This window comes from Thermobia domestica, chromosome 9, assembly GCF_964235325.1.
Source record: "Thermobia domestica chromosome 9, izTheDome1.hap1.1, whole genome shotgun sequence".
In the NCBI taxonomy this organism is placed as follows: domain Eukaryota; kingdom Metazoa; phylum Arthropoda; class Insecta; order Zygentoma; family Lepismatidae; genus Thermobia; species Thermobia domestica.
The window spans coordinates 185,210,942-185,238,873 of record NC_137462.1 but is presented as its reverse complement, the minus strand read 5'-3'; the positions used below and the strand labels follow the sequence as shown (position 1 = coordinate 185,238,873).

At 35.2% G+C, this 27,932-nt stretch overlaps 1 protein-coding gene across 3 annotated transcripts in view; it reads right to left on the bottom strand.

The window, feature by feature from the left end:
• l(2)k09848 (WD repeat domain 74 lethal (2) k09848) overlaps window positions 1-27,932 on the bottom strand; it is a 58,565-nt gene that overhangs the window by 19,154 nt on the left and 11,479 nt on the right. For all 3 annotated transcript variants that reach the window (XM_081725625.1, XM_081725624.1, XM_081725626.1), the window contains exons 2-5: window positions 23,218-23,458; window positions 19,622-19,895; window positions 5,362-5,463; window positions 1,498-1,595 (exon numbers count right to left, since the gene is read on the bottom strand). In XM_081725625.1, coding sequence (XP_081581751.1) covers window positions 1,498-1,595; window positions 5,362-5,463; window positions 19,622-19,895; window positions 23,218-23,458 — 715 coding nt within the window. The remainder of the gene's footprint in view (window positions 1-1,497; window positions 1,596-5,361; window positions 5,464-19,621; window positions 19,896-23,217; window positions 23,459-27,932) is intronic.

Sequence of the window (27,932 nt, the reverse complement as noted above, 5' to 3'; positions counted from 1 at the left end):
CTTTATATTATTTTATTCTACAAGGATGCAAATGAGAATTTCAAGTAATAATATAGATACATACTAAAAGTCTGGATACACCCCTATAAAAGTCGAACGGTGTGAGGAATCATAATATCGTTTAGTATGCGGGTGTCTATGGCGATAGCAGCGGCCGTCTTGAAATTCACATCCTTGAATTTGAGTTACGTTTTTCAAATGCGTACGGGGTTATGTTGCATATCATTTTACACTGTCTTTTTCTGAGGAATATACCTGTGCAATCCGTTTTGCGATATCTTTATTTGTGTAGGAGTTATGGCCTGTTAAAGTTTAAAACTGCAAGGAGTTTTCTCTTTTTTTTTTCTTTTCATTTTTCTTTTTTATTATTTGTTTTTAATTATTATTATCGTTGCAGGTGATCCACAATGGCACTTACACAGGAGGAATGCATTGAAATTGTGTTAATGAGCGGTGGACGAAGTACCAGAGCGATTGCTGCTGACTTCAATGCCCGGCATCCTGACATGAGAGAAACGACATTTCACATATAACAGTTGGACAAATTTCGTGCAACAGGTTCTGTGGCGGACAAGCCATGCAGTGGACATCCAAGAATAGCCACCGACGAGGAGACTGCAACAGCAATTGTGGCATTGGTTGTGAAAAGTCCACATCGCAGTACGCGTCGGTTATCAGCAATATTCGGTGTCAGTCAGCGTTCAATCTTGCGTATAATGCACACACACCAATGGAACCTCCCCACTATGCTACTGAGGTCAGACAGTTTCTGAATGAACAGTTTCCACGTCACTGGATAGGTAAGAGGGGCCCTATGGAATGGCCACCACGGTCCCCTGATCTCACATCTCTTGACTTTTATCTGTGGAGTAATTTGAAATCAATTGTATATGATATAAAAATCAACAATGTAGCCCATCTCTGCAGGCGTACTGAGGAGGCGTGTGCCTCTGTTGACCCACAGACCCTACGACATGTGCAGCAGGACTGGCAAAAAAGAATTCGATTGTGTATTCACGCAATGCAGGTCATATTGAGCATATGCTGTAATGCCGACTCTGACAAAAATTAAGATATCGCAAAACGGATTGCACAAATGTATTCCTAAGAAGAAAGCAGGGTAAAATGATGTGCACTATAATCCCATTCCCATTTCGAAAACGTAACCCAAATTCAAGATGGCAGATTTTAAGATGGCCGCCGCGGTCGCAATAGCTCCAATAAGTTGCCCCCCCCCCAACTATACACACCCCATACCAAACGACATTATGATCCCTCACATCGTTCGACTTTTAGGGGTGTATCCAGACTTTTGCCTCACCATATATATATATATATATATATATATATATATATATATATATATATATATATATATATATATATATATATATATATAGATAGATAGATAGATAGATAGATAGATAGATAGATAGATAGATAGAGAGAGAGAGAGAGAGAGAGAGAGAGAGAGAAAGGAAACAATCAAAGACCTACTCTGGCCGTGTCGCAGCAGTTATACATGTGAGAGATTCATCACGCGTCTCAATACTCATAACTGGTCGTCGTTGCTTTCTTGGATCATACAACCTCACCTGAAATAAAAGAAAAAATGTAAACATGTAATTTATATTAAAATTCATGTCAAGTTTGAATAATAGTTTTACAAATTAACAGACAAATTCTGACCAAAGCATATATTAACTAATAAATAATAGCGTTACAGTTTCGGCAAATTAACTTAACTTTGTCGAAACTGTAACGCTATTATTTATTAGTTAATATATGCTTTGGTCAGAATTTGTCTGTTAATTTATACAAGTTCCAAAGCTAGAATGAGTGGTAAACAGTTTTACACAATGACTTTTTTTAATACCCATCATACTACTCCTCTGAAATTCATTTGGTAGTATCTTCTTTCCTGTCGCGTCAATCTAACATGGAGATCGAAACTATGAGAGTTTGAAATGCAAAATTTGCTTTATCCAATATTACAAAATCGAGATATGCATGAGATCCAAATACATCTTTCAGTTCTCTATCTACTTTTATGTTGGAGTTGAAGATTCCTACAGTTCTATTCCCAGATAATGCGAAACGATTGTGAAAAGCAATAATAGCAATCGCAAATTACATTGTTTGCCCTACAAGAGTTTTGTCTTTCCTGAAAAATTACTTTATACGGATAAGATGAAGTATGAGTTTGATGCACTCATATGACAATTTGGTCCTGACGTTTCTGTCTTATTTGTATTTGTTTCATTTTCTGTAATACCTGAAGATGACCTGAGGATGAGTTGCACACGATCGAAAACATTACTGCAAGATAAGCATTTTGGTACTAATCACACATATACGAGGCATGTTTAAGAGAAAATAGTATACAAGCTTTTGGTATAAAGACTTCCCTTACTCTTTACATTTTAAGTATTGTTTCCTTCAAACACTTCCCCTATTGATGAAAGATTGTTCCCAACCTTCCTTTATTTCTTGGAATTTTCCCGCAATGTACTTTTTTAAATTTGGAAAATAGACATATCAGGGTGTCTACTAAACTTTCAAAATGAAATTTCGTGACTTTTTCCTGACCTTTTCTTTACCAAACCATAAAATTTTGTAACATCCTCAATAGCGAATTTGGGTGCGAAGTAGGTTCACTTTTCATGCAGGCGACAGAAACGTGCTTTGCTTGTGATTAAGTAGCATTTAAAGCCGACCATCGACATTTTTGATGATGAATTTTGACGTTTTATACAACAAAATTTTCTAGTCTATACTTATATTTGGACAGATTAAGAAAAAATCGTGACCCAAAAGCTAAATTTCGTGACCTTTTCTTGACTTTCATGACCGTTTTCTGATTTCGTGACTTTTTCATGACTTTCGTGACTTCTGTGACCGATAGACACCCTGCATATTCATGCTGGGCTTAGTCACGGTGAATAAGACACAAGTTTTCGTTTTTCTTTCTTTCTTGTTAGATAACTACGGATGAAGAGCGATGTTCGAGTCTGGTTTAGTTAATATATCTCTTTTCTGCACAATACACTTCTTAATTGGTTAAAATACTTGATACAACTCCTTGTTTATTATCTGACCACATGGTACAAGTAACGGCGTATCACGATTATGTTTCAGCGAGTCTGCAGCTGGATTTCAAGGTTCTTTTTCTCAGGATTTTTTTTTTTTTCTTTTCTCAAAATGTCACTTTAAAAAGACCATTTTGAGTATCATTCTTTCTGTTTTATTATATAAAACAACTTTGAATTGAATTTTTTTTAAAAAATGTATCTACGGAATAAATATCTAAGCTAAACTTACCTCCATTTTCCTGATAATCCAATGGTTTGAATTTCAGTTTCTGAATATTTCAGAGAAATTTAAAGGCTTTCTTTATTCAACAGAACAAAGCCTCTAAATTTACCTTGTACTGGTAATATTTACATCTTTATAAATGTATATAACATCTTGTGGAACAAACTTAATCAGAGAAAATTTGTTAATGAAAAATTTTATTGTCATTAATCTCTCAATAACGCAACTAGCTAATGTATATTACCTTTTTTTTCTTATTATAGGTGCACCAATCTAGTCCTATCTACTCTCAAAGCAATTATCTTTTTAAGTTTTGAAAGTATCCATTTCAATTGTACAAACAAATGTACTTCATTTAAAATAAAGTACAAACAGCTTGACTTAAATATGTTAGTCATATTTACAGATATATAAACAATAAATATGGCGATCTTTGTAAGTTTTAAGTGTAAATGTTCACATTGTATTTTAAAAGAAATCACTGCAAAGTAGGATATATCGATTGCCAGTGAGTACAAATGCCTCTTGGGCTTCGCCTTACTAATTGATATACATAGTCAACATTATCTAACATTATCTTGGCCTCTGATCTACTCATTTGTATTATTTTTACTGTCAAGCAGATCCTTTAACCACCTATTGAGATAATTGTACCTTGTTTTCATCATTAAAACCACGAACCTCTAATCATTTCTGTTATGGTATTCTTATTAACGCTTTCAACACTATATGCATTGGCAACCAGTACCTGACAGATTTTAAGACAGTGCCTTTCGTAATTGCGTCAACAAAACGGAACACGAAATTTGCATTGATGCAAAATTTTGATCCTTTGATTAACCTCAATACTTTTCTTTCAGTTAAAGACAATTTCCATAAATAGCAATACAGTCTCTCTTCGTATGGTCGTAGTTTGTTAATTTGAAGGGTCGTTTAAGCCTGTGTACTTAACCGATGTATGCGCTCTTTACAATACTTAAACCATTCATAGCATTGGTCTGGTTCATACAGTTCTTGTGGCATGATTGAATAAGCAATTAAGATCTTTGCTTTTACAGAGACTGGAGCAAATTTCTTCTCTCTCTCTCTCTCTCACTCACACACACACCACTACTTCAGAAACACATACACTATTTTTCATGATTTTTTAGGTCACTAATATCATATAATAGTCGTCAGCAAAAACATATACTCATCTCTGCGTAAATCACTAATCCATGAAACAGGTTTTGCATGTTCATTTCAGTACCATTCGCGTGTAGCTTAATGACTAATGTTCTTAACAAAAGAGGTTAATGCCAGGTTTGTTCTCAAATTTTCCAATAATATACTCAGAAGTTGTAGTGCCCTTTATATGTCCGCTGGCGCTATTCAGGTAGTTTTTTTTTTTTTTTTTTTTTTTCGAACAACGAGAATTAATTATTGTCACATACATCTAAAAATTATATCAGCTTCTGAATTATAAACAGCTTCATTACTACTATTCATTCGTTTATTTGTCCGTTTGAAGTTTGATGATCCTCTTAGCACTGAAGCAACATGACAGATGGCCTACAATTTAACGCGGGGTCAGAATCACTGGAGCTTCTCCCAGAGCTTGAACCTCCAACTTCGATAAAACAAACACCACATTTAATGAGATACCCTTAATAATAATAATATTATATATATATATATATATATATATATATATATATATATATATATATATATATATATATATATATATATATATACGTATATATATATATAATGTTAAAATCTAATATAACCAATTTAAATAGTGCTGGATTTGACATATTTTTCACATGTATATGTATGTATGTATAAAGAAACTAGAAGAGAAAATTTACTCATACTCGGTAAATATCTTCTATTTATTACTAAAACAATCAATTTCGAGCACAAACTTCTGCATCTGGGATAACACTATTACCTAATCTACATTTACATTTATCACTAGTAAATTCAATAAATTCACTATTCAACATATCTTTCTAACTTAAAAACATTTTCTTCATTTACTAACAGGAATAGAAAACTTACAAAGCCATGTCTTGAAGATGTAGCAATATTGGAACCATCACGTAAGAATGCTATGCCACTGACCCAAACTGGCACTCTCAACTGGAGGGAATCAGGTGGTACCTGAAAAACACAACACAGAACATTTTGCAATGCAATAAGACGACAAGAATTTTAAGATTTTTATATATATGCTTAAGATGCTCAGTTATGCCCAATAAACACCCAACAACTGCTAAACTGAATTAGCTGTAAAGAATATTATAATATTCATAGTGAGTTCTAAAAGGTGACATTCTTGTCAAACTCAACTTATTAAGCTTAAAGGATAAAAAACTGCTTCTTCATCATGTTCTTTCTGGGAGCTAATATTCGTCGTTGAGAACTCGTCCAAGATAATCAGGTATAATTTCTACATTAACGTATTAATATAACATCCATCTACAACTAAGAAAAACAAATACGATTAATCTGAACAGAAACTTTTTGTAACTTTCAAGATAAGTACGTATGGTCGTCAGAAAACACATATACTAATCCATGCATGTCCTTAAAAACAGTCAATACTAACCTTGTAAAACTCCGATGTTTCTTGTACATAAAATCAACGTTGAATTTTCATTCTAATTCTGAGAACATTGTTAAAGTTTTTTTTTTTTTTTTTTTTTTTTTTTTTTAGCAGTGAGGCTATATAAGACGTGATTCTACAGCTTAACATGGTATCCGAATCACAATAGTTTTCACTGGAAATTGAATTCGGGTCTCCCGTGCCGAAGCCGCGTACGCTACTCATATAACCACAAAGATAACATAGGAGAAAAGTAGAGCAACACGATGAGAATAAATAAATAAATGAAAGTATCTTATACATTTGTTCTCTGTTACAATATATATATATATATATATATATATATATATATATATATATATATATATATATACTACGTTGATTTTATCTATCAGAAGCACCGGAATCTTCCACGATTAGTATTGAACGATTTGAGTTCAATTTCCATAGAAGAATTATTCTCTCTGCATAAAGAAAACTACCAGAATACTATCTATTTTTGTCCATTATGAGGTGAGTACCTAGTCTAGCCATTAAATACTGTTACAAAGTTCCAGAGGATGCAACATTTTTCGTTATAAGGAAAATGAACGAACCTGGAGGTGGCATGTGTGATGACTCTTTGTGGGCGCTGTTGTAGAAAGGAAGACAAGTAACCCGTACAGGCAGAATGGAATGGGGTGATTACGAAAACCGGGTAGCAGTGATAAACCAGCGATTGAAATTTTCAACACGATTTAAAAAATTAAGATCAGTCGCGTGTTTGTGTACCTCACAATCCACTGAATCCTTGATATCGGTTTGTTCAGGTTCGTTCAAGAGAAGGCCGTCCACGAAGTGCAAGGACTCGAGCTGTTAAGGCATTGGCGGCGTATGTGACGAGAAATTCCGTACGGAAACAGGCAGTGATGGCTAGTGATATGAACAGTTCCTACTAAAGGGTGTCGTTTCTTCAGGAGCGATCTTGGTCTTCAAGCTTACCGAAGGTCAACGGGACACTTTCTGACGTCGAATCTGAAGGCGTAAAGGAAGTGCAAATGTGTACGCCTCCTTCTGCAGTAAGCGAACAATGGGCACAAACAGATTTCCTTCACTGATGAGAAATTGTTCACCTTGAAGAATGTTAATAACTAAAGTGATAAGGTGTGTGTCTTGTCATCTCGAGAAGCCAGGAACAAGGTTTCGAAAATTCAGAAAGGTCATCATCTCGTGTCGGTCACGATGGTGGGAAGTGAGTTATGCTGGCACCACACATCTTCATTTCTGTGACAAAGGCGTAAAAACCGATGTTCGGGTGTACCAAAACACTGTGCTGGAACCTACAGTGAAAAACTAGACCACACCCTGTTAAGAACGCCCCACTGGACTTTTCGGCAAGATTCTAGTCATGTCCACAAGGCAACATCAATCCAGGTGTGACTGGATTCACTCCAATGTGCCCGGCTTTATATCTACTGATGACTGGCCCTGTAGCAGCCCTGATCTTAATTCCCTGGATTACAAACTGTGGACAGTGTTTGAGGGTATTGTTTGAGGAGCTCTTTTCTGGCACCAGTGGCGACCCTTCCTCTGGAGACGGTGTGTGCTGTAACAAACGAGTGGCCTGGCAGACTACGAGCCTGTGTGTGTGTTTTAACGGCGCACATTTTGAAATATGATTGGTGCAACTGTTTTCAGACCATGAATACTTCATATCCTTTATGTATACTAAAAATCTTTCATTATATTGCTGGTTCTTTTTTCTTTGTAACAGTATTCGCGACCAGATTAGGTATATTCTTTTGCTAGCGATTGTACAGTATAGAGACAATAAGATGAATACAGTGTTTTTAAATGAAAGACACGGAATCTGCCATTTTTTGTAGTTAAAAAATGTACATCGACACTCAAATTAAATTCATAATAACTTACAATTAATCCAACAGTTTATTATTACTTACCCTATTTATATATAATATATCTAACATAGATCTTGAACGATAATCTTACAGAAACTTTAACATGCAGGTACTGAAGAAAAAAACTTTCTTCTATAAGCTTCATACATTTGTCTCTCAACGGAATTGAGAGAAACAAAGAAAATACTTCTCTTCCTTCCCGAATCTTCCTCATCATACTCTGTACAACACTATACCAACATAATTCGTATCAGTTTGTGGATTTGTGTGTGTGTGAGGGGGAGAAGAGAATATGTTTGAATATGGCTTTCTTTTTTGTGTTCGGATTATCTAAATAAGTGAGAGCTTGAAGTTATAAATAATATCATTCACATCTTTCTATGCACACTTGAAATTGCAAAGATCGCAAACTTAATTGGGACAGATGTTACCTCTTGAATATTATTGGATATATATTTAGAAGAAATATTCAAAAAGGGTATATAGGTATGACAATATTTCGACAGAAGGCAGAAATGTGGCTAAGGTACATTTGCTTCGCAGATGATATGGCTTTTATAACAGAACAAAATTAAAGGGATCTTCGAAAATTTGAGGAAAAGCCGCAAATAATATGGAGGAAAATAAACGTTAGAAAGACGAAAGCAAGTGTGATTGAAACGAAGGGAACCAAGACAAGTATAAAAATAGAAGAGAGAGAGAGAAAAAAAAAAGCAGACGGTACCTAGTGAAGACATGAGATACGAACAGAAATAAAGGCTAGGGATTAAAAAAGCCTTATCAGATGTTTAGTGAGGAGCATTGTTTACGGCAGGGAAATATGGACACTATGCAAAAGCGATTAAAAAACTGCTAGAGGCTACCGAATGTCGGTATGAAGATGGTTAATATGAACTGCATAAAACGGAACATTAATAAAAAAGAATTTGAAAAAATAGAAAAGAGATATACTATATTAGACAATAACAAGTACGGAAAAATGAACCGATTGGAACAATGAAAATAAATTGTACCACGAAAAATGTGCTGGTCAGTAGCAAGAAAACAGGGGATAGATAAACACAACTGATAAATGATATTAAAAGGCAACAGTGATTGGCAGCCTGTAAAAGCAGCGACTGCAATATCAAAGCAGACATGCATAAGTAGGCGGGTTCCCTGCTACCGAGTGTTACATTTCAATATTCGCAAAAGTATGGGCAGGAAAGTGCCTTCTTTTCTATTCTCATATTTACTGATTTAAGTTTACATTTGCTCTAATATTTACTAATAATTTTCAACATAATGAAAAACTACTGCTTAACACACGTTTAGAAGTTACTTTTATACAAGACTTCTACAAAGAGCTTCACACTAGTTAAATGAAATACAGTACATATTGTAGCGCATTAAATGTATTTTAATATTTATGTATACATTTCTACATTCTTCACGCACAATTTCATAAGATAGCAACGCATGACACTTAATATTTAATTTCTACAGGAAGACTAAAAACAGATTCGGAACATTTTACACAGCATTCCCTCCACCTTTGTGAAAATAACTCTAATTTAATCTATGCACCATTACCATGCACATACACAATTACTATGCTCATATTTGTTCCTTTTTTGGAAGCGTTTCTTTTTGGATTTTGTTAACATTCATTCTCTTTCTACCAAGTTATTGGGACTCACCCTTCTGTCACAACGGACAAAAAATGTTAAGTGCTACTAAATGGAGGAATGGAGGAATTCTGGAAGTAGATTGGTAGTTGCCAAATGATTGAACTCACTTGTCAACAATACGAGAAGATCCCTTTGGGAGGCAAAGGTGGTCATTCTAAACAGAAATGTTGCTACAACCTTGTGTCATATTTTCAACAGTTTGAGAGCTACAGGTTGTTAATCATTTTTGACCTTACGTTGAATAAGAATATGTAGTTATTCTATAGAAGTGAGACAACGCATTTGAATAGCTGTGGAATGGCCTTTCCAACCGTATGCAGAACACGGCAGTGGTATCTTTGCAAGAACTCGGCAACAGTATTCCATCTTGAACAAGGAAATTTCAAGGGAGGGGGGGGGAGCCACCCAATTTCCCTCAATAACTTTCCTTTCAAAGACACCACTGTCATACTGAATACCGTCAGAAAGACTATTTCATCACCATTCAAATACGGCATGTCTCACCTGTATAGAGTAACTACAGGATGAGCAATAAATACTTTCATTCTATATAAGGTCAAAAATGTTTAACAACCTATGGCTCAAACTAGGGATGGCCACATTTTTTCGAAAAATACTTTTTCGAAAAATGGATTTTTCGAAAACGAAAAACGAAAAACGAAAAATTTTTCGAAAAACGAAAAACGAAAATTTTTTCGAAAAACGAAAAACGAAAAATTTTTCGAAAAACGAAAAACGAAAAATTTTTCGAAAAACGAAAAATTTTTCGAAAAACGAAAAATTTTTCGAGAAACGAAAAACGAAAAATTTTTCGAAAAACGAAAAATTTTTCGAAAAACGAAAAACGAAAAAAATCGAAACAGAAGGAGATGGAACACGAAGGGACGAAACGAAACTGAAGAGAAATGTGAAGTTGCGAAAGAGCAACATTTCCTTCCTTGCCTGGTTTGATTGAAGTTATAAACAAAAGAAAAGAAACGCATCATTACATACAGATAAGCTTTACTCCCTGACTGAAATTGAATAGTATCTTATTTCGCTGATGCGGCGTGTTTTAATCGTAATAGCTATTTGAGACTGCTTTTAGCTAGCTATCTCGTACTCGCCTTTGCTGATACGGTAGGTGGTTTCGTATTCGCTGTGACTGAATATTTTGGTAACAATAAAAGATTGTTTTTAGAGAAAGGACACGTGTCCTACGATATCAACACTTCTGATATGTTTATTAGACTATGGGAGAAGCATTAGTTCGTTATGAGGAATACCCAACCGAGTTCATTATATCAGTTACCAACGCAGAGCTTGTTTCGAACTATATAAAAAAACTGCAAGAAGAGATATTTTCGGGAAGTATTTACAATGGGAAAGTCCAATATATGGGAACATTTCACTCGTGAAAATGATGGTGTTTCTTCAAAATGCAATTACTGTCGAAGTATTATCCACAATCGAAATTCAACGACTGGCTTGTGGTACCATTTAAGATCACGACACGTTGGTGTTATACAGGAAACATCAAGATAGCAGTCACTGGAAGAGATTATTGAGGCTGAGGGTGATCCAGAGATGGAGCCACAAAAGAAACAGAGGTAAGTGATTGTACATTGGTGTCATTTGAGTCTTCTAGCCCCCTCCCCGAGTGGGGTACATAAGATTTATTTAGAGGACACTCGTGTTTGACACTCTTAGAGTAAAAATAAAAAATAACGTGACACGAACACACTTAGTGGACTATTTATCTTTACACTCTTGTAACTTTTAGAATAATATAAAAAAGGCTGAAATTTTGCTACAAACTAAGGATGCTACAGTATCACAAACATCCACAAAGATCCAGGCCCGTGCTGGCTTACTAATGAGGGCGGTTGACAAGGCTACCAAGAGGGCGCTCATACAAACGTGATTAATATATATATGTGTGTGTGTGTGTCTGTCTGTCTTTTGGAAGATTTAATTCCTGTCTCCAAGATAAAAAGAAAAGTATAGACCAACCTGGGTGTAGAAATGCCTCGGAGCGATGACCACTCGAAAATTTTCGGAAAAATGCAAAAACAGCCATACTCCAGAACAAAATGTCGGATTGAAATTGGGCAAAAGTGAATGTCCATTATTTTTAGTCATAGATTCCATTAGTGTACAATCGGATAAAGTGCAGTGGCGGTGCAAGGGTGGCTCCCAAAGAAACTGGGGGAGCACAGTTGTCTTCAATATTGGGAGACGGGCGATTTAAGGCTTTTTTTGGTGGCGAAGGGGCAGATGAGACTCAGATGAATCTGCTTTCTGAGGTGAACATGTTGTATATTATATATCAGGCGATGTAGATGAAATAGTGGTACATATCAGTATTACAAATCAGTGCCATGAACTTATTCTGAAATCTGAATACATGCATATTTGTAATTGGTATGCTTCTACTTAGACCGCATTAAATTTTAGGACACTTATTTTATAAGAACTTAAATAATAACTTTCCCAAAACTATGAAGAAAGAAAATCAATTATGTATGACGCAAGAATACTATTATTTGAGGAAAATGATGATGATCTCAATAGCATTATAGGAATCGTTACAGGAATTTAATAAATAGACTAACAATAATTAAAGACGAATTTAATGTATTGAAATTGGGAGGCAGCCCCCCCCCCCATTTCCTCGGGATTTGTGCCCTATCTACAGCTGAGACAATTTTCCAGCATGAGGAGAGGCACATATCCTTTTCTGACACTTATTGCAATTTGTGTCCAAGTAACGGGAGCTGAATTAATACAGATTGATGTGACGTAAATACGCCAGGATACGAAGTTCAGTTTGAAATATGAAAGAATACGATTCTTTTTTTAAAAATGAAACAAGCCAAGAAACATCAATTTCATCTCACTTTCCTTTGTTGCAGTCGGACACAAATCATCACATTTCTCCCCCCAAAACACATTTCAAATCGAATTATTGAGGGGACAGTCCCCCGTAGTTCCAAGGTTGGGGACATGTCCCCCTCATCCTCTCGGGATTTGCGCCAATGACTATATGAATTTACTATATAGAACTAATATACAGAAGGACAATTAAAACCACTTCCCTCTAACGTGGTGTTTCGCAGGGTGCTCTATGCGCGGGACGCACTGCACCCTTCACGGGTTCTTCACCCACAGTAACACCTTGTATTCATTTTATAGAACTAAGCCGTACAGAAAAATAAATAAAACCGTTTATCTTTGATGTTGTTTTGCAAGGGTGCCTTGACGGGTTCTTTTCCAACGATAACAGTATGTATATTGTATAGAACTGTGCCATACAGAAGCACTAGCGGATCCAGAGGTATCGTTTGAAGGTGCGGTTCGCTTTCTGGAAGATGAGGTAGCCTAAAACTGACCAGAATTTTAATTTGCAAAAATGGGACACATATGAATCCGGGGCTGGAGAGGAGGGGGGGCGTAAACCTGATTCTCAGATTATATTTTGTGACTTTTTTTCTTTCTTTCTTTCTTTCTTTTTTTTTTTTTTTTTTTTGATGAAAGTATATTCTTTCTCTAGAGTTAAATTAAATACGAAATTCCGTTTCGGAGGCGTGGCAGTATCATAATTCACTTCACACTTAGTCACCACAATATATCAGATGCACTGTCTTGCACAGTACTTACACAAAGTACTATATTGACGATGGCATTTATATGTCATCTGTTATCTACCACGAAGCCTCTCCCATATCTCCTCTGTGTATATAAATATAGCTTCCCTTTGTTTCACTAAAGTGATCGCAAGAAAACATGAAGTTTGACATAACTATCAATTTCATTATCCAATAGAATGTCTTGACGTTCGTCGACCCCTATCCATGACATTTTTTTTTCACTGTCTCTCTGACCTGATCTTTGATCTATGGCGCTATGGAAAGAACATTTCCTGAGGGCAAGATGTTGGATTTCCGTTACGTTTCGTTTTGCTAAACTCAATATTTCACCATGATTTCAGTTTATCAACATTATTGACATTTTCTTAAGTGCGCGTTAAGATAGCGGCTACATAAGTCGTACCAAAATCTTCTGATGTATCAAAGGTGAAGAAAACATTTCTATGATTGGTATAGAACCCAGGATTCACGAGGAGTTGGGGAGTCATTGATAAGCCTTGACGTTATGTGTGCATGGAATAGTTCATTTCTCAAGAAAAGCTCCCAACTGTACTCAATTGATGCATTTAAAGATGAATGTGTAAGGAATTCAATTTCTGGTACATTCAGGAATTTTTAACTTAAGCAGGAGAGAGCAAGAAGACAAATATAGGACACTATTACAAAAGTATAGACAACTATACATAGGGTATTTTGATTTGTTGCTTGAGATTAACGTTCCATGGTAGTGACATGACGGCTAAAGGAGACGTGCACTTATTGATTGTAATGGAATCCGAACCACATTTTTCGTTGAAATGTACCCTCACCGGGAATCAAACTGGGGACTATAAACACCGTATAGGGTATTTTGTCCGAATACTCTGCTTTTGTAGTGGTATAATTGAGTTTTTTTTTTTTTTTAAAGCATTAGACCAGACGAGGAAGAGGATGTTGGAAATTGGCTCTATTAATTAATTTCTTAAAAGCAGCATTTAGAAACATGTATGCCTACAACAATAAAATTATATTATAGTAGCCTTTACCTAGGTGGGATTTCGCTCCCAGACCCCAATTTGTTCGGAATACGGCCCTGTACAATGTAGAAAATGCTTCTACGTGTACTGTGGCACAATATTTCGCGTTCTCCCTTCTGTGTCTTTCATATACATATAATTGAATCGAGCTAAAACGCTGTCACGAAATTCAAACACCTCGCAAGGCATTTTAGTCAACCCTCACCTATTTTTTTTTTTTTTTTTGCCTTTCTACTGTACGTTAAGTGGCAAAAAAATGCTCAAATACATGTTTCATTATTTTAAATGAATAATCAAATTAGCAACTTTCATGTCTCTAGCCGTAAGGAATCCCGAAATATAGGCATCTTAATAATAATAATAATAATAATAATAATAATAATAATAATAATAATAATAATAATAATAATAATAATAATAATAATAATAATAATAATAATAATACAAAACGCTGAAATATATATTGAATTGTTTTAAGTGAGGAGTCCATATACCTAATTCCATGTTTCTAACCTTCAAAGATTCTTAGATATTGATATCTTATTAGGATAATTACAATCCCCGCCCCCTTTTTTTACACCTCTTTTCCCCATTTTACTGAAGTATCAAAATATGTTGAAACGCATTATTTTAAATGAGAAATCAAAATCCAAATTTCAGTTTTCTAACCTTAAGGGATTCGGAGAGATGATCATCTTATTAAAATAATTCCCACCCCATTCCCCCTTCCTTTCTTTGAATTTCCCAAAAATCCTTCCTTAGTGATACCTTAGATCGAAAATCTTATCTACTGTCCGAATTTCAAGTTTCTATCTTAAGCGGTTTGGCCTGTGCGAAGATCAGGACGACTTCTTTATATATGATTACAATAACAGCTTGTATTATTTCCTAAGAAAAGATGAAATGCCATTAAAAGTCACAATGAATGTTTCCGTGTTGAACCCCAAACGTCACAGTTCTTTGTTGATGTAGTAGCTAGCGGACGTACCTTTGATAATTGATGCATGAGGTTCTGTGGTTTGACACAAGGTAAGTGAACATAGAACGCACTGCAGTGGTTCAGATCCAACTTTAAACTCTAGTTCTCGTTCTGTAAAGCATCGCTTTTGACAAACGACATAAATACATATCAATCAATCAACCAACCGAAAAGTCTCCTCTTAGATTCAGAGAGCTTTTCGGTAAGGAGCGCTGAATATTCTATATTTCTCTTTATTCAAGGTAAACGTAATTGAAGATTCGGGTTTTGAATCACACATCATTTTTTTTCTAGGATATAGTTTTAAAATATACATTTTTAGTTCAAAGAGTGATCCATCTTTCCTTCTTCCTACAGCTGTTCGTTCAACGAATAAATCGTTCTCGCTCGTTTGCGGCTTATGGTGACAGTCTCAATTAACTAGGGACAGAAGTATTCACAATTCAAATATGTCTGTATTAAGTACCATACATTTTGATTAGACTCTGCTAGGCTTGTCACACAGATTGGATCGGCCACATTGAAAAGGCAATATTTTTATTTCCGAAAGTAAACTGGAAGTAAAAGACCTTTGGGGGAGCGGTCGCCCCCTCCGCCCCCACGTGGTCGTGGATCCACCAATATACAGAAGAATAAATTAAACTTTTATCTTTGATGTTGTTTTGCAAGGGTGCCTTACGTAAAAGGCGCACTGTACTCTTCACGGTTTCTTTACCTACAGTAACAGTAGGTATTTATTGTATAGAACTGTGTCATACCGAAGAATAAATTAAACCGTTTATCTTTGATTTGGTTTCACAAGGGCGCCTTACATAAAGGGCGCATTGTACCTTTCACGGGTTCTTTACCAACAGTAATAGTATGCATTCATTGTACAGAACTATGCCATACAGAAGAATAAATAAAACCGTTTATCTTTGGTGAGGTTCCGCAAGGGCGCCTTATATAGAGGGCGCACTGTAACCTTCATGGGCTTTTTACCAACAGTAACAGTATGTATTCATTGTACAAAATTGTGCCTTACAGAAGAATAAATAAAACTGTTTATTTTTTATGTAGTTCGCGAGGGCGTCTTATGTAAAGAACGCGCTGTATTCACCACCAGTTCTTTAGCAATAATAAATGTAAGAATTTATTAGATCTATATATATAAAAAAGTTGTACCTTTATTTATAATGAGATGTTTCGGAGGGCGCACCGGGACATGTCCCGGTGGGCCAGCACGGGCCTTCAAAGATCCAAATGTTTTAGGCTTCTATAATAGTAATAAATAATAACTTGGACGGGGCATGCACATCCACAGTACATTAGTGTTACATACTATGATCATGATATGATTTATTTCAAATAAATAGGTACAAAGTTGTCATCATAGGTATTCTGCCATTATTGGCAAGTCACTTGCCGCAACTAAGAAACTTCCATGCTCCTTAGTCTTCACGTAAGGGATTGAAAATTTGACTTTTTTTCCAGAAAGATTTTATTTCGATAACTGCTTGGATGAGTATCATATCCAACAACATAGAAGGTTTTCAACGGACGTAAAGATCATAATGCAGTTTACAGCAATTTGATATCTCAAACTGATCTGGAGATGTGATACACATTGGTAAAGTTTGCAACACTGGTTAAAATTATGTAATTGCAAGAATTTATTGTAATTACAAGTACCAAAATCTGTTTCTGTAATGTTATAAAAGCAAAGAGAATCAAGATACATTACGAACAATCCCCAAATACGTCATTTTTAGGAGTGTCACTATCAGTATTCACGTTTTCCATATCTCCTGAACGATTTGAGATATCAAATTGCTGTAACGGCTCCGAGAAGTTTACGTCTTTTGAGAATTACCTACGTGATTAGACGTTCTGTTTATGTAAGAAATTTTTCGAAAAAAGTCTAATTTTCAATGTCTTGTATTCATTCGAAATAAGCCATGGTCATAGTATTCGACACTACGGTATTTCGGGTTTGCATTTCACTGTCCGTCTCACTTCTATTCATGGACAGATCCAGGGGGGGAAAGGTTATTCACCTCCCTAAGTTTCACAATCACCAGTGCTGCAAAAGTCGGTGAGAGAGAAAACATAATCTTTCACTACCTTCTTTCCTCACCGCTGAGTTCGTCCTGAATCCGCCTCTGCTTTTATTAATACTATTATCAGGTTTCTGAAGTTTAGATGCTTGTCATATTGCAGCGTCCTTAATTTGCAACACTAAATAACAAATTTGTGTTGTAAGGTTTCGTTTAATATTTAGATTTGAGATATGTAATAACATGGCATAGTGGCGTTAAAAATATAACTTTATATTATGTTGGCAACACTATTAATTTGTTGGTACTGCAGAGTTTATTAGACAGAGTTCCCTTGTCGTTATTTGCATCTTACAAAATTCCAGCCATTTTTATCAATTAGTTTCAAAATTACATGGGCGTATCAAGATAAATGGCCCATCTCAAATTTTTATACTATAAAGTGGAGAAGTTCCATATAATATAAGCCTAATTAATCATGTTTTTCTTTCTTTAAATGTAAAATCTCAAATGATTGTTGTGTTTTCTTCTTTTAAAGAGACTCAAAATATTTTTCAAGTGAAAAGAAAACATATAAATAGAAGATTCGCAATCTAGTTTTTATTTTAAGCTTAACACCTTGCAAATGTGTTCCGATGATGATGAGGATATTGGTTTTAGTTTAGCGTCCTACTCAGCTATAGAGACGTGAACTCAGCATAACATGAGATACAAACCACTTAAGCTCCAGGCTGGAATCGAACCCGGTCTCCCGAGCCGAAAACGCATACGCTAAACATATAGTCACGAGGGACCTCGAATGGGGCTGCGTAACTAAGGGAGATGCTAATGAGCAAAATAATGGATGAAATGGTGCAACGCTACGAAATGAGGAAACGGGAGAACCCCGAGAAAACCCACGAGCACGGTGTTTGTCCACCACAGGGTCCACACGGTGCGAGCTGGGATCGAACCAGGGACTCCAAGCACCGGAGGTGAACGCTCTACCACTGAGCCACCGCACCCCCATAGGAAATTGTTCAAGGTTATGTACATACAAAGCTCAAGCGACTGAGACATTTTCTCAGGTCAACATGTTCTCTCAAATTATGAAGTATTGACTGTATCCTATCGTCAACTTTCATATACATGGCTTTCCGTTCTTTTGAGTAATGCTCAGCATTTCCATTCTTCTGAAAACATGATTACATATAGAATCTTCCCTCAATAGTCTTCACAAGACTGGAAATGTGCAGGGGTTCTGGATAATATTTTGTTTAAGTATTTGTGTCAGTCTTCTACTGCTTTATTTGTTCGATTCCTGTGACTGCTACAATTCCAACTTTCCGGAGAAAAATTTGGATTTTCCAGCCATTGCTCCTAATCATTGAAGACTTCGACTCTTCGTCTAATCGGACAACCTCCATGTTGATCAACAAACCATCAGAAATATACTCTACGGGCACTAGTGCCAATGTTGCACACATCCGGACGTGACTGCGAATCTCTTTAATCTTGAGATTAGGGATGGCCACATTTTTTCGAAAAATACTTTTTCGAAAAATGACTTTTTCGAAAACGAAAAACGAAATTTTATTCGAAAAACGAAAAATTTCTCGAGAAACGAAAAACGAAAATTTTTTCGAAAAACGAAAAACGAAAAATTTTTCGAAAAACGAAAAATTTCTCGAAAAACGAAAAACGAAAAATTTAACGAAAAACGAAAAATTTTTCGAAAAAACGAAAAATTTTTCGAAAAAACGAAAAACGAAAAACGAAAAATTTTTCGAAAAACGAAAAACGAAAAATTTTTCGAAAAAACGAAAAACGAAAAATTTTTCGAAAAAGCGAAAAACGAAAAAACGAAAAATGAAATTTCCGAAAATCGAAAAACAGATTTTTCGAAAAAGGCCATCCCTAGCTCAAACCACTGAGAACATGACACAGTCACATTGTTATAAGAACTGTTTTACTTAGAACTGCCCCCCTTCACCTCCAAAAGAGACGCGATTTTCTCTCGGAACACCCTGCGTGGGTTTTCTCGGGGTTCTCCCGTTTCCTCCCACTTTCTTCATTCCACCATTTTATTCATTTCTCATAATCACCGTCTCCTTTAGCCTAACCGGCATAACCGTGGGACGTAAAACTCAAAGATTTCATTGGAACACCCTGTATGTGTCTATTTATAAATTCGTGAGATGCATCAATATTGTCTTGCGCTACGGAGTAAAGTCATTTATATTAAACCTACTTTAATTCTTCAAAAAGCTTCTTATGGATTTAAAAAAATAAATAAATAAATAAAAATAGCGCGGCTGCACAACTATGAATCCTAAGGCAGCAGCTGTGCCTACTAAAAAGGATTATTCTTACGTCAAGGTGAAAAGATTGGCTGGAACCACGATATGTATAGGTCATTCAACTACAGTATGATACCTGTTAGGAACAGAAGAAGCCTTATGATAATAATTAGTACTCATGAACGTACTTCTCCAATGATACTCACATTTTTGGATTGGAAGCAGCATTCTAACTCCCTTTCCAAGTCGAATAGTTTTAGCCCGTTCTCCTTTCCACCAGCAGCGATTATCTTAGGGTCAGAGAGATTTTGTACCATACACTCCAATGTCCTTCGTTTTAAGCCCTTCTGGTCACTCCACGTGTCAGAACCTTTGAATATTAGATCTCCTCCTCCCCTATATTTCAATACATCTGCTTGCACAGGGGACTCGTACTTCCAGAGTTTAATGGGTCCTGACTCGACCGCTGTGACCAGCAAGCTATTAAGAGAAACATGGATATTTCATTTGAAGCAGAAAGGGAGAATAATAACTTAGAAAAGATTGTTATGAAAAGAACTAAACACGGTGTTACACTGTATAAATTGCAGACCAATATAAACAGAAAACTTAAATAATAATAAAGGAGAAATTACTAAATTAAATGAACGAAGTTTAATATCATGCTGATAGCTGATACGTAACATCACTCGAACATTCGTCTATCACGCTTTAATTACATGTAATATGTGTGTAAAGAAGTACATGCCACAGTTTAGCAGTTTCTTTCAGGGGGTGACCAGAGCTACTGTCCCCCCTCCAAATTTTGAGATTTCTCCTCTCCCCCAGGAAATTAAAATAAAAGTGCATGTGTTTTCCAAAATAAGAATGAATAGTTTGGATGCAAATTCTATATACTAAACATTCGTATTTTGAACCGATATTGTTATTCTTTTCAATGACTTCGTTGAGAATACTAATCTACCACATTCGTTTGGAGGAGATAAAAAAAGAAAATACTTTTGCGTTCTTGCACTCATTCATTACCCAAACGCACTATTATTTTTTATTACGGTTTGCTGTGCAGAATGTCCCAGTCTGAATCCGTAAAGAAAAATCCCTCGCAATTGTGTACTCTCAATGGTGCACTTCCCTACGATGCTGTTCAATACTGTATGGGTACCCTAGTCTATTTGCTGAACGTGTCCAGAGTTTGTGACAATAGACGCATGACTGTTGTCTATCCATATGTTGTGTTGCTGAGGTGAATTTCCGATCAGACGTCAAATACGGACATTTCACTCGCACCAACCTAATACAAACTGTTTCAACAATATCCAAAAAGACAAAATACTTTGCACAACTATTTAAAAAAAATGTTAGAAGATTCTGCATTGAAAATTCCAGAATTGACATATATATATGTTGGTTAATTCAATATAGTACTATTTCTATCATTAAGAAATATTACGGGTTAGTAATGATGGCGTATAAGGATTTAAATTAGAATGACACGGATATATCTTTATTGATTGGTGGAGTTTTTTGAAATGAAAAAGTTACTTTTTCTTAATATTGCATAATGGCGAGGACACTACGACCTGTATCTAATTTAAGATTAAAGAAATGTTTGCAAAAGCAGGAGGTACAAGCTCACATTTAAAATCGGTTTCTAAAGATCTAAACAGAACGACAAAACAAGAAACAAGTTCTCTTACCAAAATTTACGAAGTCATTAAAAATAAAGTACTGTATCCAAGATTGTTGAAATAAAAGAAGCTAGTGTAGAAGATGAAATATATTTGGAAAATTCTGCTAGAAACAATTCCAGTATACTACGCTGAACTGAAAAAAAAAAAAAAATACTGTCATATTTGAAATGAAAAAAAAAAAAGAAATCTGTGAGTTTTACGTCCCGCGGTTATGCCGGTTAGGCTAAAGGAAACGGTAATGATGAGTAATGAATGAAATGGTGGAATGAAGAAAGTGGGAGGAAAGGGGAGAACCCCGAGAAAACCCACGCACATGGTTTTTGTCCAATACAAAGTTCACTTGGCGGGGACTGGGATCGAATCTGAGACCCCAAGCACCAGAGGTGAACGCTACTGTGATATTTAACAACCTGTAAAATATGTTGAGAAAGCAGTCTTCTTCAATATTCTAATAGAAAGAATACACAGAAACTAGTGGGCTAAAAATAAATAAATAAAAAAAAGGGGGAAGAGGAGTGTTTTTACGTTATTTCTCACAGATGCCTATCAGAATCCACTCTGTCTCTCTCCTCTCTCTCTCTCTCTTTGTGTGTGTGTGTTTTGGCCTAAATACATTCCTCACAGCTAACCTTTTCCACACCTGGTTCATCGTACTACTGCATCGTATATTTAATCTTTTTGTTTTTAAACATTCGTATTACATTTGGTACAGAAATACTGTTAAGCAGAAGACAAATTAATTACAAATATTAAAAAGTAACATGTTTAAGGTTTATGTTTACATTTAGATGTGCTACTATCTAGACATATAAAATATTAAATGAATACAAACTGCATATAAAATAAATTAAAAGATATGATTTTATAAACATTTATACTATAAATACTATCCAGTTTCTTCTCGAACTAGCTAATTTCAAAGTGGTTAGCCAGTTAATCCCATCACCTCCTATACACAGATGATGGAACTGCCATCTTGAATGATCTCAATTTTTCCAGTATTACACAATAACTTTCAATTCATTTCTCATTATTTCCAGCGTCGATACTAATTTCCATTAGTTCAAGTATCAGCAGACACCCTGTTTTATCTTAGGCCTACCTTCTAACATTTGTGTAATCATTCACCAGTGAATAGTAGGTACGTTTAAATTTAAAAAAAGCCACATTCTGGGTTGCTGTTTGCTTATTTTACATTGCGTGTGTGCACACTGTACAGTATACACTATTTTGAACTTTTCCTGCAATTAGGTGAAACAAAATAAAATTTATCTTAAATGGTGCAATACTTTTATTCTTAGACTTCCTATTCAAAAAAGTAGAACAAAATCAGTAAAAATGTGACAAGTTTTTATCTTGTATTATTTTATGGAGTATCCATAGAATAAAACTCTCCTGTCAACTTTATTACTTTAAAACAGTAAATTCAGTGGCGTATTTAGGATTTTGTTTCGAAGACGGGGGTTAAATCGAAAATAAAACATTATGTATTACATATCGAATGAAAAAAAAAAGGTTAGCTTCAAGTTTCACTTGAGGGGGGGGGGGGGAGATGCAGGGAGAATCTCAAGCCCTATAGTTTGTACATATGTCTCTGAGTAATTCCGATTATTGCTGCCCCCCCGAACAGGCAATAGACACTCGCTGGGAGATATGTATTACTACCACGCGTGATTACTTTGATTAAATATCTACTTTGGTAATAAACTTACTGTTATTTCATTTCTCATGCCCAAAAATTACATTTCACAGTACACAACCCATTATTAATGAGAGATCACACTTACATTAAAAATATCCGAGTCTAACACTTACTAGAAACGTTTCAGCAACAAATTCTCGCCATCTTCAGTGTATTCTTTAATAAAACTCTGTTTTAAATACTGAAGAGCAATACTTCACCAGTATCCTTACAAGGAAGAAGATTCATAAGAAGTATAGTATTTCACGCAACTAGAATGTCATTAAGGCACGTGCTGAGAGTGGCGAAATTTGTAGCTGAAAAATTTGAAGTAAACATTAGACTGGAATGTGTTTAGGGAAGTTTGAACTTTCATTATCATCATTAAGATGTTAAACAACTCATCTTCGAGAACTGAAAAATAACTTACTCGTCATACTTGAGAACTCCCGTTACTGGCCCTACACCACAATCCAATTTGATGCTTGTGGTAAAGGCTTTGAAATCTGAGTCATATACCTTCACAGTCTGATCCCTTAATCCTAAAATTAAATCTCTCTCGTCTGTAGAAGAATCCCATACCATAGAGGTAATTCCATGCTTTGATGGTTCCAAATACTTCAAATTGTGAATATTTTTAGTTATATGCTTCGTCTCCTTCAAGTTAAGAGCTAAAACAAGAAAGAATAAAAAAAGTGAAATACAAATAAACATGTTTAATGCATATTATTCTTAGTATCAAAACGCATGTTAAGTCAATACTAAAATAATTAGGAATTATATTTCTGGAATTTAGGTATCTATGGTCATTTTAGGTCTTTACGAATGAGGGATGACTTCCTCGGTGATCACATCACATGAGAAAGTGAAAAAGGAAGGAAGTGGCCTGAGACCTTTACCTTAGGTACCATCCCGGCATTTGCCTGGTGTGAATGAGGAAAACTTAGAAAAACCTCACTCATGATGGCTGGAATGAAAAGGAATTTTAAACCTTTCTGACGGAGTGTCTTCACCAGGAATCGAACTTAGAACCAGTCGCACCAAAGGCTGTCACAGATATGTGGAAGTGGATAATTGAAATAGGAAAAAAAATTTACTGACTAATTGTTTGTGCTGAAAATGTGTGAAATGATTGTGATCAGTGTTACTGTGTTTCATAACACATTTGATACAAATATTGTGAAAGGGAGGAAAATATATCCCTCCCTTTTATAAAATGTTCTGCAATAGCAATCCTGAAACAAAGGAATGAAAATAACATGTAGCAATGTAGCTAACATAAATTTAGAAACATCCACACTGACTAACAAGAATAATGACCTGTATTAAGTACTGTTTAGAAACGTAATACCTCTGTAAATAACTCAAAAGGTGGATAATTGTGTAAATTCAAATGAACACATCAAGAAACAAATGAAATTGAATATAAATTCCTTTGATGCTGCAGGTAAATAGCTCCAGGTAAATGGTTATCGATCTGAACCCAGATATTTACATGGTTAATATCGTGCAATGCTTGGCTTATGTTGAATTTTGAATCGGATCCCATTGAGTCCCAAAATGCAACTTTGTGATGTTTTAGTACACAAATGAGACTACAATCTGGATAATTTTGAAAAAATTCAGAGGGACATTTCTATGCGAAATTCAAAATTCAAATCTTAATTTAAATTTTTGAAGTGTTATTTTTTATTTTACAGGTTTTTAAAATATAGTACAATTTGTAGAGCAATCTTTAAGCTTTCCAATGGTGTTTGTTCCACGTCTCTAGTGCATATATTAACCATTTTATGGCAATTTGTAATAATCACTGTAACTGAAAAAATGCCGTTTTTTGACATATTTTAACACCCTGTATAGGGACACTTTCAGAAGGAGAGAGGTAATATTTGGGATTTTTTCATCTTCCACTGTAATAAAGCTGTGCACCAATTTTTACAAAAGTCTAAGATCGTCAGGTCAGATTTTGCCATTTCATTGGTTGATTTCACATGGAATGTCCCATACACAAACACAAGGACTGGTTAGTACACAATGACATGTTAATCTTCTCTGCCGGGGCAGCTCGGCAATAGGTGAACACAAGTGGGGCAGCACATAATTAGTACTGAATATGACTGTGCACAAAAGAATATAAAAAGAAGGAAATGCTATGACAAGCATAAAAAACCATGAAAACACAGAGAAACATTAGATAAAATGAGAAATAAATAAATAAATAATAATAATAATAATAATAACGTGAGAAATGCACTCACAAAGCAGTCAGTACTTGTGTACAGACTGTAGGTAGGAGAAAACTTTCTGGATCATTTAGACATTGTCCCCAAGCAATGCAGACATATTGGCTGGTAGTCCAAGGCGAGCTTGTTCAGGAGCAAGAGGAAGACATTTCACAAGAAGATATCAGATGGTGAGTAATGCACAACAATGGGTGCAGGAATGCGGGTTCTGCCTACGTAACAGGTAGCCATGGGTCAGATGGCTATGCCCAATACGCAGGCGTGCCAATCATCCAAATCATCGGGTTCAGCCGCCTATCACCGTGTATCGCTATAACATCACTGCATCAAAATATGTCCCAGAAACAATCAATGACTTTTTTTAAAAAAATCACTTTCTATGATACTTTATGTAGTCTATATAAAATATTGGTTTTTCTATATCTTAGTTATTGTAAGAAACAATTTCTGTAATAAAGAAACTGTTTTGTCACTTACAGTGCGTATTACTGTATCTGATAACAGTTGATCTCCGTATTTATCCGAGAATGCAAAGTAGGCTCGGTTCCAATTACCTCGGATAATTTTTACGAGTATTGTATTAAGACACAAACGTACTTCTAACATACATTTATATATATATATATATATATATATATATATATATATATATATATATATATATATATATTGTAAGGATCCCATCTTCAGCAGAAGCATATACAGTGAAACATGGTTTAATCACTACAATTACATTACATTATGGGCGCATGAGAGGATGATTCAAATTAACAAAAAGTTGTATTTACCAATGAATCCTCCCTTGGAAAGCCTGAATATTTTTCAAACGTTTCGGAACTTAAAGCTGATTCCGTCGGTGTAAACAAGGAATACATACCACTAAATAATTAAATGTAACGTAAAAAATGGATCCTGAAATGTCACAGGCAAAGGGAAGTGAAAAAAAAAAAAAAAAAAAAAAAAAAACTGAATCGAAGGGAGCGCGGCGTATATGTTACGTTACTATTGTCAAATTCAAAATATGCATCAAAGATTACCAATGTTGGCAGTATCCAGATTTAAAGTAGGTTTGTATTTATGAGTAAAGAATGATTCTTTGATCTCCCGTTTTTTCTTTGTTGTTGCTGAATCTATTACTGCAACGTGTTTTATATTATGTGTATATTGTTTTAAATGAAGCGCCAATACTAACATGCCCTCTTCTTGTAACTTTTTTGATTGTCTAGTATGTTCCTTAATTTGATTGTTAATGCTGCGTTTCGTTTGTCCTATATAAGAGGAATCGCATTCGCATTGTACGCGGTAAATGCCTGACTTATTTAGCGGATCAACAAAATAGCTTTTAAATCCGGTGAGATGTTTTTGTAGACTTTTTGGGAGGATACTTGAAGCAAATATGTTATGCTTTTCAAGAATACGTTTAATTTTTGTCCATAATTGTGGAAAATAAGGAATTTCTATCCAAGATTTTGCTTGTTTGGAAATAACTGGTTTTGGGGCTTGCACTATCCCACTATCAAAGGAGCGAATTGTATATCATTCACAGAATCGTTGATAACTGAGGAACTCTTGTTGCTATGGTAACAATTGAAACAATACATTAAAAAAAAGCAACACAGGAAAGTACCACAAATTTCTATATATAATAAAAGTAATGCACGTATTTCCACCACTATGAATATCGTATTACAAGCAGACATGAATGCCACTGAGTAGGAGCAGCTCAATGTTAGAATTCCCTCGTTTGAAAGGGATTTAGATTAAATATAGGATCACTTTTCCGAGAAATTACAAGTAAACTCTGTTAGTTTACAAAGGAAGAGTATAATACGTATCGATTGTGTACAACGTTAAATAAATAAATAAATAATAATATACACAAAAGTTATTTCAAATAAATAAACGGAAATTAAAAAGGAGATCAAGAGCATGAAAACAGATTATCAACATTATTTTCCTATTAACTACTCAATAGCGAAAAACGCGTAAATGCACGTTTCTTTCCTTGTTACAGGTGAAATAAGATCAAAGAAAAAGGTTAAGTAGTCGTGGTGGTGTAAGGGGAAGATACCAGCTGAGATAGAGAAGTAACCTTATTTGAATAATATTAATGACAAAATTACTGAAAATTACACAATTTCACTAATGTGCTATACATGACAACTGATATATTACTGAAATAGTATGGCGCATATATAATGTACTACTGGCGCATGCAGAAATGAAGGGAAAATATAACCAGTATGCAGAACCAATTGTGTTGAGCTCAACTGTACTAATGTGGTTTACATGACAGCCAGAACATACGTAGGATTGAGTGGTGTGTAATGGGCGCTATTACTGCATGAATGCAACAAGTTACCTTGCTACAGGTGTGAACATGGACTAGAAGTCAACCTATCCATTACACCACTGAGGTTCACGACCCAGAACATTGGTGACTATGTAAACAAAAGAGGGGTATGATTAACTACTGATATTAATGTGATACTATTAGTGAAGTATGTAATTAATTTTAAGGCTAGGCAGTTTCTCAAGTTATATATGAGGAAATAAATAAATGAATAAAAAACACACACAAAGGAAAGAGAAAATGTGGTGAATTGAAATGAAAGGAAAGTAATGAGTAAAGCATTAAAAGTAATGATTTCTGGTCGGGGAAATTACTCATAGACTCCTTGATTGATTTTCTTAATTAATCAAGGGAAGTTGTGGGTGTTTCTACTGACTGAAGTTCATATTAGGAAAGAAACTGCAAACTGCATTCTTTGCTACTAAACATTTCCTGAACTGGGATAAACAAATTCTGCGGTTTCTACATAAAAGACAGGCAGAGACTGGAAGTGTATCCTTCCACAATTGTGAGAAGCTGAATGTTTACGGAAGAGCGGGAAGAACCTGG